The sequence below is a fragment of the Nomascus leucogenys genome, chromosome 13 (genome assembly GCF_006542625.1).
Source record: "Nomascus leucogenys isolate Asia chromosome 13, Asia_NLE_v1, whole genome shotgun sequence".
NCBI classification, from domain to species: Eukaryota; Metazoa; Chordata; class Mammalia; order Primates; family Hylobatidae; genus Nomascus; species Nomascus leucogenys.
In genome coordinates, this window is record NC_044393.1 from 106905826 (window position 1) to 106922661 (window position 16836).

General features: G+C 48.1%; 1 protein-coding gene across 3 annotated transcripts in view; it reads right to left on the bottom strand.

The window, feature by feature from the left end:
* Window positions 1-6539: 6539 nt before the first annotated feature.
* ESYT2 (extended synaptotagmin 2) overlaps window positions 6540-16836 on the bottom strand; it is a 98814-nt gene continuing 88517 nt past the window's right edge. For 2 of the 3 annotated variants that reach the window (XM_030826350.1, XM_012512305.2), the window contains 7 exons: window positions 16659-16808; window positions 14597-14970; window positions 12118-12216; window positions 10119-10250; window positions 8574-8679; window positions 7628-7677; window positions 6540-7457 (listed from right to left, as the gene is read on the bottom strand). In XM_030826350.1, coding sequence (XP_030682210.1) covers window positions 7412-7457; window positions 7628-7677; window positions 8574-8679; window positions 10119-10250; window positions 12118-12216; window positions 14597-14970; window positions 16659-16808 — 957 coding nt within the window. In that variant the 3' untranslated portion in view covers window positions 6540-7411. Of the gene's footprint in view, window positions 7458-7627; window positions 7678-8573; window positions 8680-8703; window positions 8981-10118; window positions 10251-12117; window positions 12217-14596; window positions 14971-16658; window positions 16809-16836 lie in introns of those variants that run through there. The other variant, XM_030826351.1, reaches the window with a different exon arrangement.

Below are 16836 nucleotides of genomic sequence, written 5' to 3' on the forward strand. Positions count from 1 at the left end.
TTTTATTTTTAGTAGAGACAGGGTTTCATCATGTTAGCCAGGATGGTCTCGATCTCCTGACCTCGTGATCCAGCCGCCTCGGCCTCCCAAAGTGTTGGGATTACAGGCGTGAGCCACTGCGCCCGGCCCAGATTTTTTTTTAAGAGACAGGGTCTTGCTCTGTTACCCAGGCTGAAGTGCAGTGGCACAATCATAGCTCACTGCAGCCTCCCAACCTCCTGGGCTCAAGAGATCCTCCCACCTCAGCCTCCCAAGTAGCTGGAACTCTAAGTGTGCACCCACCATGCCCAGCTACTTTTTTTTTATTTTTATAGAGATGAGGTCTCACTCTGTTGCTCAGGCTGGTTTCAAACTCCTGGGCTCCACTGATCCTCCTGCTTCAGCCTCCCGAAGCGCTGGGCTTACAGGTGTGAGCCGCCGTGCCTGGCCTTCTTTGCAGTGTTACTATTGGGATTTCCAGGTAGACAATCTGGTATCTGAAAATGACTATCTCTTTGTAAAAATGTACGGATAATCGTTTTTCTTTTTATTATATTGCCCAGGAGGTTGGGAGTAACAGTAGTTAAAGGCAGACTTCCTGGGTGTTTCCAACTTTCATGTCTCAACTGTTTCTCAGATGAGGACGCCCTTGGCCTTTTCTCTCGATAGTATCCATCATGCTCAGCAGTATTAAAAACTGTTAGTAGGTATGTATCTTTTTTTTGAATGGAAATTTGTTAGAAGAGATGAATTATATTTTGGTCTGCCAAACGTATTTATTTCTTGAGACAGGGTCTTGCTGTCTCACCCAGCCTGGAGTGCGGCAGCGCAATCATGGCTCACTGCATCCTCGACTTCCTGGCTCCAGTGATCCTTCTGCTCAGCCTCCCGAGTAGCTGGGACCATAGGCATGCGCCACCATGCCTGGCTAATTTTTGTATTTTTGGTAGAGACAGTGTTTTGCCATGTTGCCCAGGCTGCTGTTGAACTCCTGAGCTCAAGTGAATCACCTGCCTTGGCCTCCCAAAGTGCTGGGATTACAGGTGTGAGCCGTCTGCCAAACTTTATACATTTATTCAACAGATATTTGGTTTACCATGTGCCCAGAACAGTGATAGGCGATCAGGTAAAGATTTAAATAAAACTCACATAATCTCTGTCCTTGAAAGTTTACAGTCCATGTAGGAAAATTTTAAATAAAACTAAATTGTAATTACATTAAATTTGGTGAATCAAAGTAACACAGGCCGGGATGGTGGCTTAGGCCTGTAATCCCAATACTTTGGGAGGCTGAGGTTGGGGGATCCCTTGATCCCCCTACTGCACTCCAGCCTGGGCAACAGAGCAAGAACCTGTCTCAAAAAAAAAAGAAAAAGAAAAAAAAAGAAACACACACGATGCTAAGAAAACTCACAGGACACCGAGAACAACTTTCAACTGAGAAGTGACGGGGAGTGGATGTGAGCTGGGCCAGTCATGGTAAGAGCCTGCGTGGAGGTGCTGGGGAGGGGACAGGAGCAAGTGTGGAGGTGGGTGGGGGAGGAGCAGGTGTGGATGTGCTGCGGGGAGGAGCAAGCGTGGAGATGCTGGGGAGGGGAGAGGAGCAAGTGTGGAGGTGGGTGGGGGAGGAGCAAGCGTGGAGGTGGGTGGGGGAGGAGCAGGTGTGGATGTGCTGGGGGGGAGGAGCAGACGTGGAGGTGCTGGGGGAGGAGCAGACGTGGAGGTGCTGGGGGGAGGAGCAAGCGTGGAGGTGTTGGGGGAGGAGCAGACGTGGAGGTGCTGGGGGGAGGAGCAAGCGTGGAGGTGTTGGGGGAGGAGCAGACGTGGAGGTGCTGGGGGGAGGAGCAAGCGTGGAGGTGCTGGGGGGAGGAGCAAGCGTGGAGGTGCTGGGGGGAGGAGCAAGCGTGGAGGTGCTGGGGGAGGAGCAAGTGTGGAGGTGGGTGGGGGAGGAGCAGGTGTGGAGATGCTGAGGGGAGGAGCAAGCGTGGAGGTGTTGGGGGAGGAGCAAGCGTGGAGGTGCTGGGGGGAAGAGCAAGCGTGGAGGTGTTGTGGGAGGAGCAGACGTGGAGGTGCTGGGGGGAGGAGCAAGCGTGGAGGTGTTGGGGAGGAGCAAGCGTGGAGGGCTGGGGGAGGAGCAAGCGTGGAGGTGTTGGGGGAGGAGCAAGCGTGGAGGCGCTGGGGGGAGGAGCAAGCGTGGAGGTGTTGGGGGAGGAGCAAGCGTGGAGGGTGGGGGAGGAGCAAGCGTGGAGGTGTTGGGGAGGAGCAAGCGTGGAGGTGCTGGGGGGAAGAGCAAGCGTGGAGGTGCTGGGGGGAGGAGCAAGCGTGGAGGTGTTGGGGGAGGAGCAGACGTGGAGGTGCTGGGGGAAGGAGCAAGCGTGGAGGTGCTGGGGGAGGAGCAAGCGTGGAGGTGCTGGGGGGAGGAGCAAGCGTGGAGGTGCTGGGGGAGGAGCAAGCGTGGAGGTGCTGGGGGGAGGAGCAAGCGTGGAGGTGCTGGGGTGAGGAGCAAGTGTGCATGTGCTGGGGGGAGCAGTGTGGAAGTGTTGGGGGTTCAGAGCAGGTGTGGAGGTGCTTGCGGGTAGGAGCATGCCTGGGGGTGTTAAGTGGGAATGTGTAGGGGCCGTCTGTGGAACTCAGAGGCGTTGACTGAGGTACGGGGGGTGAGGGTCCCAGGGAAGGAGAAACACTCAGCCGTGGAAGCCAGGAAATGCTCTTGGTCTTGAGCAGTGGAACACGGCTGAGTGGGAGTGATTTGTGTCTGAAAGATTCCCCTGACTGTGGTATGGAAAAAGGGGCAGGCAGGGGAGGAAGATGGAGAAATGGAGAGGGACGCTGGCTTGGACCGAGGGGACAGAGTTGAGGTGGATACATTCTCCAGTTATAGGGCTCAAGGGCTTGGTGTCTGCACATGGGCTGAGGCAGTGGGAGGTGGCTGGTGCTGTCCAGGTCTCAGCTGCAGCACCAAGACAGATGATGGACAGACAGATGGACAAAGGGTGTGCCGTGAGGTGTCCGAACTGGTCCTGAACTCAGTGACATACATCTGGAAACCAGAGCATTGATGGTATTAAGAGCACCACATAAAAAGTGATCAGAACCAAAACCCGCGTTACGCCAATATTGAGTCTGGTTGGAGGCGAAGACAGTGTTGGGAAATGGCCAATAATGTGCAAGGAAAATACAGAGGAAGGCGCTACAGAGGCCAAGAAGGATGGCCCACAGTCAAGGAGAAAGGAAGTGCCCGGTGTGAAATGCTGAGAATCAAGGAGAAAGGAAGTGCCCGGTGTGAAATGCCGAGAATCAAGGAGAAAGGAAGTGCCCGGTGTGAAATGCCGAGCGGCTACCAGGAAAAGCGCAAGGCTCCACTCAAGTCGATCCCCACCACTAGTAACGAACGGAACAGGAAGGGATGCTCCAGTATCACCCTCAGTGTGTTCCAACGTTCAGGTGTCTCGGCAGTCCCCACTGCACTTCTCAGCGCCCTAGTTAAAAACACATTTAAAGTCTATTTTTTCTACGCGATTATCCTTTAGAAGAGCTGTTTTCGACATGCAGAGTGTAATGTGCTGGGCAGAGGAGAGTCAAACTGAACTGGGAACAACAGGAAGGATGTCAGCTGCTCTGACGTAGCTGCTGGGAAAACGCGAGTGCAGACAGCAAATGAAACAGTGCACGACGTCTCCTTTCAAATTATCTGACTGCACACTGAACACCTCCCTTCAAAAGACAGAGAAAAACAAATCATGAGTGAGCTAACATAAAAGTTTTATTGAATAAATACATGCAGTCATGTGAAATTAGTTGAACAGAAAGGACATTCTCTACTTTTTAACCCCCACCCCCCACCGTTGTTCTCTATTTGCAGTGGGGGGTCCAGCTGGAGGTGGAATAAATGCAGCAACCACAGAAAAAACACACAGCTACACACAGGCCTGCATTTGGCTTAGGTGCCTGAAAAAGAAGGGCTGACCTCTTGATAAAGAATGTCTGTAAAAGGAATTCTTACTGTGCAGAATATATTATCATGGTAAATACAGTTACAAGGCTGCTTCTATTTTATTTGTTGTTTGAGACGGAGTCTCACTCTGTCGACCAGGCTGGAGTGCAGTGGCGCAATCTTGGCTCACTGCAACCTCCGCCTCCTGGGTTCATGCGATTCTCCTGCCTCAGCCTCTGGAATAGTAGCTGGGACTACAGGCGTGCGCTCCACCACCACGCCCGGCTAATTTTTGTATTTTTAGTAAAGACGGGGTTTCTCCATGTTGGCCAGGCTGGTCTTGAACTCCTGACCTCAGGTGATCCACCCGCCTCGGCCTCCCAAAGTGCTGGGATTACAGGCATGAGCCACCACACCCGGCCAGCTGCTTCTATTTTAATCTGAACTTGGAAACACCTTCCTACTTTAAGGCACAGGATCAGGTTAAGAACCCACATGTACGGGCTAACAGAGCTGCACTTCAAATTTACTAAGTTAATTAATTTTCCCTTCATTGGCTTCGCTCAAGGTAGAAAAGTTAAAATTCCCTTTTCTTAGATAAACTGATTATTTAAAACTGAAAATAAACGTTTTGAGAACTCAAGAGTGTCTGACATCGCTGGGATCCTGGAGTGCTGAGTGTGGCCTTGATGGCTTCACTCCTCCACATCTGGGAGGTACTTCAGTGCCTCAGAATCACCCCCTTTATTTTTTAAAGAGAATGGAGACGGCTACTAGAGGCCACTCAAGGCCCTGGAGACAGCGCCACCGACTCCACTGCCTCAGGGCAGGTACGGTGCTGCTCAACCGCTTCCTCTGGGCTTTGTACCTTTAATTGTGTCTACTCTGCCTAAGTGCTTAAATAAAGCATTCCATTAAGCAAAATACACATGGAGCGGATTACACACTGGACTGCAGAACTCAGATATATGGGATGTTGGTAAAAATTACTGGCATGCTACAATTTCCATGAGTGCTGCTGCTTTATAGATTATGACAGAAGACTTTGAACAGATCTGATTTTTAAAAAACCCTCAACAAATCTAATACTATGGGAAAGCAACAAGATTTAATGTTACCTCTCTTCCATAAATACCATAGTTAAATGTTTTGTGTGCATACACGTTCATATGTGTCTATAAAGGTATTGATACGCTTCCCAAATAATCCTCTATACTAACAATGGAAACAGTTTATAAAGAGGCTTTACAGTCACATGTCATTCAGCAGGAGAGAATATACTGGTCTTTATGATTACATGAAATATGCTGTGAAGCTACAGACTCCATTATAAGTAAACCCACGGTTCAAAGTGTAAGTTATAAATTGAAACAAAATCAAAATCTGCTAGAAGGGAGGGTGGGTAGACAGCCACTCGCCTCATTTATAAATTCAAACAAAATAAAAATCTGCTAGAAGGGAGGGTGGGTAGACAGCCATTGGCCTTGTTTTTTTTTTTTTTTGAGACGGAGTCTCGCTCTGTCACCCAGGCTGGAGTGCAGTGGCGCAATCTCGGCTCACTGCAAGCTCCGCCTCCCGGGTTCATGCCATTCTCCTGCCTCAGCCTCTCCGAGTAGCTGGGACTACAGGCGCCCGCCACCACGCCCGGCTGATTTTTTTGTATTTTTAGTAGAGACGGGGTTTCACCGTGGTCTCCATCTCCTGACCTCGTGATCCGCCTGCCTCGGCCTCCCAAAGTGCTGGGATTACAAGCGTGAGCCACCGCGCCCGGCCTGCCACTGGCCTCGTTTATAAATTGAAACAAAATAAGAATCTGCTAGAACGGAGGGTGGGTAGACAGCCACTGGCCTTGTTTATAAATTGAAACAAAATAAGAATCTGCTAGAACGGAGGGTGGGTGGACAGCCACCGGCCTCGTTTATAAATTGAAACAAAATAAGAATCTGCTAGAACGGAGGGTGGACACAGCCACCTGCCCCGTCATAGGCACTTTGGTTTGTTTGGTCACGTGAGTTACCCACAAGTTGTGTAGTTCCATGAAACAAGCTAAGAGCTCCAATTTAAATTACAAAGCTATACTTTCCTTAATATATTTATACATAGTTTTAAGATGTTCTCATGGCTATGGAAGCCGTTTTCGGCATATAGCTTATAATATACACTTAATCGTCCATATATGTGCATTCTTTCTTTACAGACACGCACAGCCTATGACACTGCAACAGAGCCTCACCTCACAGGAGGTCTGGGGAACTCTTAAGTACAGAAACCTGCTTTTAATAGTCTAAACAGAATAAAAATTGCATAACAATATCCCAATATTAAGGTTAGTCATGGCATAAAGTGAGGCAGCCTGGGAAGTGGCTGCTGAGAACAGCAGGGGCTGGGCTCGCAGCTGTGGCGCCCTCAACCCTGGTGGTGGCCAGTGCTCATCGGCTCAAAGGTCCCACATCCTATGTGTGAGGTCACGCTGGGTGTTCCTGACAATAATGAGATCGAGCTTCCAATTTTTAATGCAACATCCTGTCTACTCATCCCACTCTACCTCACAGCCTTTAAGAGGATAACGTGTACCTTCCTTTTTTTATAGGCTGGGAAAACATTGAAAATTAACAAAGCTCATGACTGATTATTTGACAACAGCTTAATTGCTAACATTGAAAGTCTGTTCTTATAGTTTAAGTACAAGGTGTCTGTATACTGTTTCATGAGTAAGTTACAACAGCAATTAAAATAAACATGACATTTCATTTTTATGTAAGAAATTTCAGATTAGTACAATGTGATTTATGAACCATGACAATTCTCTTAATATCTTATATTACTCAGTTATAAAACATTTTTCCTTATAAGCCCTTCAACTTACTTCTCAATAATACATCCTTATATTTATGAAAATGTTAATATTTTGAATACTTTATTTCATCTTTCATAATGGACAGAAACATACTAACATTTAATAATCTTTCAGCTTTTCTTTTAAAAAAAAAACACCACAAAATAGGTCACTGAGAACTTTTTGCTGCAAAGATGAAAATTATTTGTCACAAGAATTTAATAAGTTTTAGAAGAAAATATATATATTTCCTTGATCTATTTCCTTCTGAATTTAAACCAGCATGTAAAGATTATAAAAAATAGAGTCTATTTACATGGCATAGTATACCTCAGTGATATATAAACAAGGCCATAATAAAGCACAGACACATCCGGCTCCTACGGACACAGCTGAGCAGAGTCCACAGACACAAGAGCTACCCCGCCACCCTATTGCACGTTGTAGGAACTGGCGAAATCCTAGAGGAAATCCAACATAGAAAATTTAATGATAATATTGGCCAAATTTGCCTAAAATGTCAACAATTTTATAAAACTATTAAGGTATGTATAACTAAATCCATGAAATTATAAAAATAACATTGGTACGTCTGTGAGAGGGTGTGTTCCGGGTAGAGGTGGAGGAGCCACGCTGAAGAGGACCCCTCCTGCCTGGTGCGGCTATGTCATCGCCTGAGGCCTCGTCCCGTCTTCCGTGAGGTCATACCTGAGAAAGACAGTGACAGGAAGGTGGTGACGGATACAGGACCAAGTAGGAAAAGCCTATGAGATAATGTGTTGGGTCCCGCCACTGTCTGTGGGGGACACTACCCACCGGGCGGGGAAAGTGTTTTTAGCTACACACTGGGGTTCTCTGTCTGCAGCAGGGACACTCACCACTGGGTCCAGCCTTTGGCAAGTTCTTCAGATGCCAGAGCAACCAATACCTGTGGGTTTTTAAAAAAGCAGTTAAAGTAGGCTGGGCTGGGGGCACTGGCTCCCGCCTATAATCCCAGCACTTTGGGAGGCCAAGATGGGAGGATCGCTTAAGCCCAAGAGTTTGTGACCAGCCTGGGCAAGGTAGTGAAACCTTGTCTCTATGAAAAATAAAACAAATTTATCTGGGCGTGCTGACACGCGCCTTGGTCCCAGCAACTCAGGAGGCTGAGACAGGGATTGCTCGAGCCCAGGCATTCGAAGCTGCAGTGAGCCATGATCACACCACTGGACTTCAGCCTGCGCTTCTAGAGACCCTGTCTCTAAATAAATAAACAAATATATAAAGCAGGCTAAGGCAGTGTCTTTTAGATCTTTTACCACTTCTTCTCATCTCTCTAATCTTCTGTCTTCATCTAGGAATATGGACTCTCCCTTTTTTGAAGGCTCTTATTTTTTTCAATCTTTTCTACCCCTGTGAGTACCTGTAAGCTGCTATATCGCTGAGTACATCTAAGAACTCCTTCATGCAACCAGCAGTCTTAAAATTCAGCTATGACGGAATATCAGGAGAGACGACTCACAGGAGTGTTGGCCCACGTGCCCTCCATGGCAGCACAGCTGACAAAATGATGCCTGTGACTAAAATCTCCTCCTCCCCAACTGAACCCTACTTTCATTCTTAAATAACATACACCCACGTGCCAAAGTTAAATGTGAATATGGACAAAGACTAGAAGAAATTCAGATAAATAAAGCCAATGAATTTTGGAAGAAGAGCAGAGCCGCCAGTTGAGGAGATGGATTGTAAGAGATTATTTTCCTTCAATGTGATACTTGAATAAAAATTTGAAGACTTAAATTTTACAAAGTGCAGGAACTGATCGAGGATTCATTTGGCACTTACTTTGCCAAGGAGCCCTTTGTCTTTGGACAGGAAGCCGCCGCTGTTCTTCACTGCAACGTCGAGCGTTCTCCTCTGCACCTCTGGCAACGAAACACTGAAATCAAAGCTGAAACAGGAAACGAGAGCCTTACTTAACTTTATCCATCATTCTGCTGTATTTTCTTATAACTAAAAATGGCATTTCTGCTCATGAGATCATTCCAAATGTCATGTTCGTTTTTTATTACAAAACTGAGTTCTTCTACCTAATGTTTTAATCTGGCATTTCAGGAAGACTCGAAAACCAACATTTTTTTCGTTTCCCACACATAAGAGAAGGCTCTGGCATCCCACAGATGTCTGGGTCCCAAGGTCCCTGGCTCACTCATGGGTGGGTACGGAGCGTCTCTGAACATGTCTGACTCTTCCTGGGGGTTAAAACATGGGATAATGTTGACAAAACAGCAATTCCAGAGCAGCCCACTCACTCAGGCTTTCCATTCACTCTTGTTGAGTCTTCAGGCCCTATTCCCACCATCTCCCATAAAAAAAGTACGTGCTTGCAGTTTCGCAGGAGGGAGAAGGCCTCCAAAGCACTCCTGATGCTCAGCCAGACGCTGCATTAAAGCACCTGCAGGGCGCCTCTCCTCGGGGCTCGGGCTGCCTGCCCCAGGCCACAGTGCTGGAAACCCAGATGGGCATGTGGAGTCTCCAGATGTTTGAATGCCTCAGATGGGTAGGAGCACTCTGCACAACCTCATCAGGGGTTGATGCATGCCTGCCAGTTTCTGACGTGTGTTTTACATAAAGCTACTTGTATGAAAGTACAATGAATGAGGAGGATGTTTAAAGATGAAATGTAAACCCAATTAGCAGATAGCGACACCATACAACTGTATTATTATCATCTCCCAAAACACAGGTGGGTTTTGAAGCACCAGGGGACCGTTACGTAAGATACCAAAATGGTACAGATTGGCAGCTCTTTAAGTGGGGGCCAATGAGCCCTGGGGGTGTCTCTGAGACCCTCTTAGGAGGTCACCAAATCACCCTGACCACAGAAGCAGACTCCAGCCTCTCTCGAGCCAGACCACTAAAGAGATGAGCATAATATCATTCTTTTCATTATTATGTTTTTTATTTTTGGAAATACAGTTGTTTTTCCAATATGTCATACTTTAAGATGTTAGGAGCTTACTGTTATTTTAAAATAAAATTAAAAATATATGTATCCTTAAATTCTCAGTTTTAATTGATAACATGGTTAAGTGTCGTCAACAGATGTAACCCCCAAAAATGAGTTCTTCAGGGCCATCAATAACTGATCTTTAATCACTAGTGTCCGTGTCCGCAGGGTTATAACTTGAATTTACTACATTTAGAGCTTTTACATGAAGGTCGAAACGCTTGTTTGTTTTGAGGAGTATGTTTGCTAAAATTTGGTTTCTGACTGAACTTCTCAACAGCTGATTTATGTGCTTTGGCCATTCAAAGGCACCATTTAGGGCCTTCTTAATCCGTCACTTCAACCACGCAGTCTATCCTCAGCTGGATAAAATACTGTACCTTTGATCAAACACTGGATTTAATGTTTTCTTTGACACGTGTGTTTTCCTCCTTCCTGACCGCCTCTTGTCTGGTAATAAATACATGCGGACGTAGGGGTCAGAGCCGTCTTCAGAGAAGGCAATGAGGTTTCTTACAACACAAACCAGAGAAGACGAGGTATTAGGATCGAGAAAAAGAGAATTAGCAGCACATTTAGATGTGCTTTATCAAGCTTTGATTTCATGTTTATCTAAAAACCGAGAAGCAACAAGGAACAGAATGCGTGAGGTGCTTTTGCCTCTCCTGATGGCTGCCTGGTGGCATCTCCCGGACCCCTTTCTTAGTGGCTTTCTCAGCAGCGACTTCGGCCTTCATTTCTCAAGCCCAGAGTTTGGAGGACGTTCTAGGTCCTTGGTCTCTGCTTGTAACACAGTGACGGCTGTCTTTCCATAATGCTTCTGCGATTTTCTCTCTCACAGCCAAGAAAGCCAGGCCCCCAGGAGACACCCACAGACCTGCCTGGGCTGCTGGCGTCCACTCCAGTGCCCACCCCCCAGACGGGGGCTGCTCCTTTGCAGCAAACGTGGTCAAGTGCCCAGCTGCACGGGTCCCCACAGTCTTCGCTTCTGACTGACCACAAGGTCTAGTAGGGATTGTTTTGCTAGACTCCTCTACAACAGTATTCCCACGGTCATTATCTTAGTGGCAAGAATATATGAACTTCTTGAGAGTGATGTATTGAACTCTACAGTTTTATCATCTTTCTAAACGGTGCTAATTTTATTTTCCTATGCTTCCAACAGCTATTTATAAGCACCAAATTTTTATATGGTATTTTAAACCACTAATGGGACAGAGAAAATTGCATAAAAGGAAAATAGTTTGTAAGCCCACAGTATCATTAACCAAATACAATTAAAGCAACAGTCACCTGACTTTATACTTATTAATATAACGAACAAGTTAAAATAAATTTTTCCTGATTAGGCCAGTCATGTGGCTCATTGTCTATAATCCCAGTGCTTTGGGAGGCCAGGAATTACAGACCAGAGTCTCCACAAAAAAATTAAAAATTAGCCAGGCCTGGTGGCTTCCACCTATAGTCCCAGCTACTCAGGAGGCCTGGCCAACATGGTGAAACCGTGTCTACTAAAAATACAAGTTAGTCGGATGAGGTAGTGCATGCCTGTAATCCCACCTACTCAGGTGGCTGAGGCAGGGAGAATCGCTTGAACCCAGGAAGTGGAAGTTGCAGTAAGACGAGATCGTGCCACTGCACTCCAGCCTGGGGGACAAAGTGAAAATCTGTCTCCGAAAAAAAAAAAACAACACACACACACACACACACATTCCTCCTGCTCTAGGCTACACATTTGTACAGTATGCTACTGTGCTGAATACTGTAGGCAATTGTGACATATTTGTGTATTTGTTTTTTCTTTTTGAGACAGAGTTTCGCTCTTGTTGCCCAGGCTGGAGTGCAATGGCATGATCTTGGCTCACAGCAACCTCTGCCTCCTGGGTTCAAGTGATTCTCCTTCATCAGCCTCCCTAGTAGCTGGGATTACAGGCATGCACCACCACGCCTGGCTAATTTTGTATTTTTAGTAGAGACAGGGTTTCTCCACTTTGGTCAGGCTGGTCTCGAACTCCAGACCTCAGGTGATCCGCCCACCTCAGCCTCCCAAAGTGCTGGGATTACAGGCGTGAGCCACCAGGCCAAGCCATATTTGTGTATTTAAACACATAAAAGGTAAGTAAAAATATGGTATGATCTTAGGGGACCGTTGTACTTCGGTGACCAAAACGTTGTCATGTGACATACGAAGTGGTGCCACCCTTTACGAGCACCGTCTCTAGAGGTTTAATTGCTTTGTCCTTTCTAAATGAAACATAAATGGATGTTCGGAAATCCTGATGGACGTTTGGAAATCCCAGAGGCGGGTGTCTACATCATCCTCTCCAGCAGCCACACTCAGCAGCACAGCAGTGGGTGCGTGGCGACCCCGGCCCCCACCTGCAGGCATGCACGACCACGATAAGCTTGTTTCTCTGCGAGCTGTGCCGGATGGTCAGCTGGATCTGCCCCAGTGGAGACTGTCCCAGGGTCGTCCCGCTGTGGGAAAAGAGCAGAAAGTCACCAGCTTGCCTGAGACTGGAGAACGCTGTGATTCCTTGGTCCACTGTACACATAAGATAATTTCCATTCATTTAGACAAAAATAAGTCAAATTACCCATGAACCTAAACATAATTTGAAACTTCTGGGTACAAGTCAAACAGATGAATATTTTACTTGAGGGCTCAATATAAATTAATTATTCAAAACTGACATTTTTTCTTTTTTTTGAGACAGAGTTTCACTCTTGTTGCCTAGGCTGGAGTGCAATGGCGCAATCTCGACTCACTGTAACCTCCACCTCCTGGGTTCAAGCGATTCTCCTGCCTCAGCCTCCCGAGTAGCTGGGATTACAGGCGCCCGCCACCACGCCCAGCTAATTTTTTGTATTTTTAGTAGAGGCAGGGTTTCACCATGTTGGCCAGGCTGGTCTCAAATTCCTGCTCAGGTGATCCACCTGCCTCGGCCTGCCAAAGTTCTGGGATTACAGGTGTGAGCCATCGCATCCAGCCAACTGACAATTTTTTAGTTAGGGCCCTGAGAACTGAAAATAAAATCCTAAGCCCCCACCCCACTCCCACGTGAGTGGACCCAGGGGACCCCAGAGAAACCTTAAACACTGAGTTCCTGGCCACAACAGGACGGGAGGTTATTTATACCCCTCCCTTCGCAGTTCAGATGCAACAACTGACTGGCATTAATGCTGCAGCAGAGATCGTAGGACTGAAGGAACAGACTCCTTGTGGCAGTAAGATACCAAGCTACAAAGACCTGGGGCCATGCCAGGCAAGGGTAAGCCTCACACCCAACACTTACAGAATAAACTGGGTTCTACCTGCCGCCAGGTGTTTCTTTCTCCAGCAGCTAAACAAGCACTGGACTTGAGAGCAGCAGTGTTAAAGCAATCCCAGCTTGTCCTGACCCAGATGCTGACTCACTGACCCCTGCTCCACCGGCGCTAACTGCAGCTCTGACTGACGAGAGGCTGATTTCAGAACTTCCTCCTGATGGCAGACCCTGACCACAGACACTGCTGGCTGTTCTAGAGAGGCCGGGCACTCTGCGGCATTCACAGCTCCTCCCGGAACCTGCGGAGGAGGCGTGCTCCGTACAAAGCTCCTGCCCTACCCCCCTTCCTCCTCTGAGGTGCTTCCGGGCCTGTCAGGCTAGCCGGCCTGCAGACTGCAACCCTAGAAGGAATAGTCTCCCTTCTAAATGTGCAGATCTTATGATTCACCAACTGAGCACCCGAGGTGAAAACCATACAGTGTCCTTATTACAAGCATCAGCCCTGTGGTCCTTGTTAAGCAGTTTCTAGCCTGTCTTACCCAAATTTGCGCGTCCCGTTTCAAAGCCTCATGCAAGCCACGTGCTCTCTTCCCATCTGATGAGACTGCAGCGCCCTTCCTTCCATTTCTCTCTGCTCAACGATGGAACACAGACCCCCAAAATGACAACTGGTCTTGTTCGTGGCCCCTAAGATCATTTCTACTTCCCAAACTGAGCTCCTGAGAAAAAGTGGTTCCTTGTTTAAAATTCTATTTCCTTCTGGAGCAAGGAAGAAGGAATGTTTTCTTCTTTCCAAAATAGTGGACATGAGAAAGCATGAAAGAAAAAAGTGAGTGTGGCTCAGAGGAGGGCGGCTGTGCAAGCCCCACAGTCTGCTTTTTCTAACGGCTCAGAAGCAAACATGCTTCCACCTTTGCCTCCGTTTCTGTCACTGTTTTCTTATCACTCAACACAACTCTTATAACACCACACAGGGAGAACTATTTCAAAGGTCAATTTTGTTTCTTCCACCAAGAGGAAAAGGTTAACATCTGAAGCTTGTGATAACTACAGACAACTTTTTCCTCCTTATCTAAAGAAACCCTTAACACACCTATGAGTCATGGGGCTTAAATAAGGAGCCAACGCAGACATCCGAAGACAAACAAAAGAGACTGGGCAACAGCGATGGGATCTGACTACGCGAAAGAGCAGGTCTGTCCTCACACCACGGGGAGGCCAGGGCTTCTCCAGCGGCTGCAGCGAGGCCCGCGGGCCAGCTCTGTGTCTGTCTTCCTGGCGGAGGCCCAGGCACACAGCAGCATCCTGGCGCTGCCTCCTGTCTTTCCTATTGTGAAACCTATTACTCCATCACGTTCTAATCTTTAAATGACTAAATCCTAGAAAACGGCAGGTTTTATTTCCAAAGTCCAAGACGCAGTGAGCAAAAGAGCAACACGACCTGAAGTGCTTTCAGTTAACCTAAGATTACGCCTCCCTCCCCAAAGCATGTTGGCCTCATGCTCTGCTGTGTTAAACGACTCTCCCCCAGCATGGGGTGGGAGGCGCTTGCTCTGCTGGTGAGAAACAACATGGTGGCACTTAGTTACTTTTCCAGCTGCCTCAGCCTTTGCCGCAGCTCCTGGGTGGCGATGGGCAGCGAGATGTCCGAGGCGATGCTGGGGGTGGGTTCCTTGACCGAGATGTGGCCTGGGGAGGCCAGGAGGCTGGAGGAGCTTCTGCCCAGGTCATGCAGCCCCTGAGGGCCGGCCTCAGGGGGCTGGGCCTTTTCTTCCATACCAGGCTTATCACTGCCCCCAATGACTGGTGTGGATGGAGCTGTGTTGCTGCCGCCAGGGCCTGGAGACCCAGACATATGAGATTTAATGGATGTTTTCCTCCCCTCTTTGGACACAGAGGGCCGTTTGACTTGAGCTGAGTGTTGGTGGTCTGGAGGCCTTTCTCGCTTTTCGAGATGGAGCACCTAGAGGTGGACACAAATATAAAAATTAAACTTGGTGACACTGGTAACATCCTAAACTGGAACAGCTTGGGATGTCTTTACCTGCAAAAATTTCTTTAAAACTTAGCTCAAACTTTTTTTTTTTTTTTTTAAAGGAAAGTTTAAGTAACCAAAATATCACTTCCGTGATACAAACACCACTTTTTCCCCTAGAGATGGGGACCTGCTAAGCTGCACAGTCCGGAGTGCTGTAGCTCTCCACAGGGGTGACCATCGCGCACTACACCTCAAGCTCCTGGCCTTAAGAGATCCTCCCGCCTCAGCCTGCCAAGTAGCTGGGGCATCACTGATGTCTGCGTCTTCAGGCTCTGGTGGCAGCAACAGGGCGGTGGCAGTGATAAGCCTGGTGTGGAAGGGCAGACCACCCCCCTGAAGCTGACCCTCTGGTGCCACCCAACCTGGGCAGAAACTCCTCCATCCTCCCCAGGCCACGTCTCAGGCAAGGAGCCCCCCATAGCACTTCTGCATATTCCTCTAGTCTCCTCCGTTTGCACATATTTCTACACAATTGTGGGACACTGTTTTTACTTGAAGAGCCCAAAGTCATGTTTCCTTGACACAAGACCAAATCCCATATTCTACATAGGTGGTTTCCACCTGGCGTCCCCAGAGGAAGGAAGTCAGTCCAGAACCCCTGCTATCCAGCAAGATCACCCCAACAACCTGGCATGAGTGCAGGAACAGGGGTTCCCGCAGGGCCTGGGGTCTCCTGGCTGTGTGGGCACAGGAATGGGGGTTCCCGCAGGGCCTGGGGTCTCCCAGTTGTGAGCACACGAGCTGGTCCCTGGGCTGGCTTGAGCAGAGTCTACACCTTGTAAGTCGCTCCACTCTGGGTGACTGTGATAGCTTAAAGATTGTTTCTGGTTTTAGGAAATAACGCTGCGGTGAACATCTTTATGTTCCTGGTCTCCCCACACTTTGTATCACCAAAACGAAAGTCAGGTTTCTAGAAGAAAGGCCAAGGAGCCTTCAGATGAGTGGCTCAGGGTTGCCGCAGCTCCCTCTGGAGAGGTGTGTGACACCCCCAGTCTCTGCCAGGGGCAAAGAGGCTGTTCCCATTGCCCCCTCAATAGAAGACATTTGTTTTAATTTTCTAAAAAAGCTGGCTCTTCATTTCAATTTTCATTTCTTTGATTCATGAGTTTTAGCATTTCCCCATATGTTTGCCAGTTTTACTTTCAATATTTCCTTAGCTATTTACAAATGAATCGTGATTTTGGACAAAAAATATTTTGTTCCTGTAAGTTCTACTGTCTCATGGAGTTTTATTAAATTCTCTCTTCTGAACAACCTTTGAAAAGTCAGACTTAGGAGAAAACCTTGTTGATACCGACAGTAACACTTTCCAGGCCAAAGGGTAACGGTAAGGTTGCTGGGTTCACAGGAAAGCACTGTGAGTGGCCGTGGGCCTGCTCAGGCAACCTGGAAACGTGGCCTGTTCTATGGCTGAGTCCCAGCTTTGCCTTCTCCCCGGAGCCCTCTGATACCCAGCAACAGCATCTCCTCCCTGCACTGGCGCCCTCCTGCGGCCCAGAGCTGCAGCCGACACAGAGCTTTCTTCACCGGCCTCATGCCCAGGGCCCACGAGTATCCCTGCCAGCACCCGCCTCCCCATCCCCTACGGTGTTCATTGCAGGATGACACGATACCCGCAGGGCAATCTTCATCTTGATGGTGCTGTTTGGACCCGAGTTACTGAGGTGGAAGCGCTGGCTCACGGTCATGTCCTCACTGGTGAGCAGCTGGCTGAGGGGGACCTTCAGGTTCCCCAGGGAACACTGGTGCTGCTCGTCTCTGACCTGCAAAACACAGGGTGGAAACAATGGC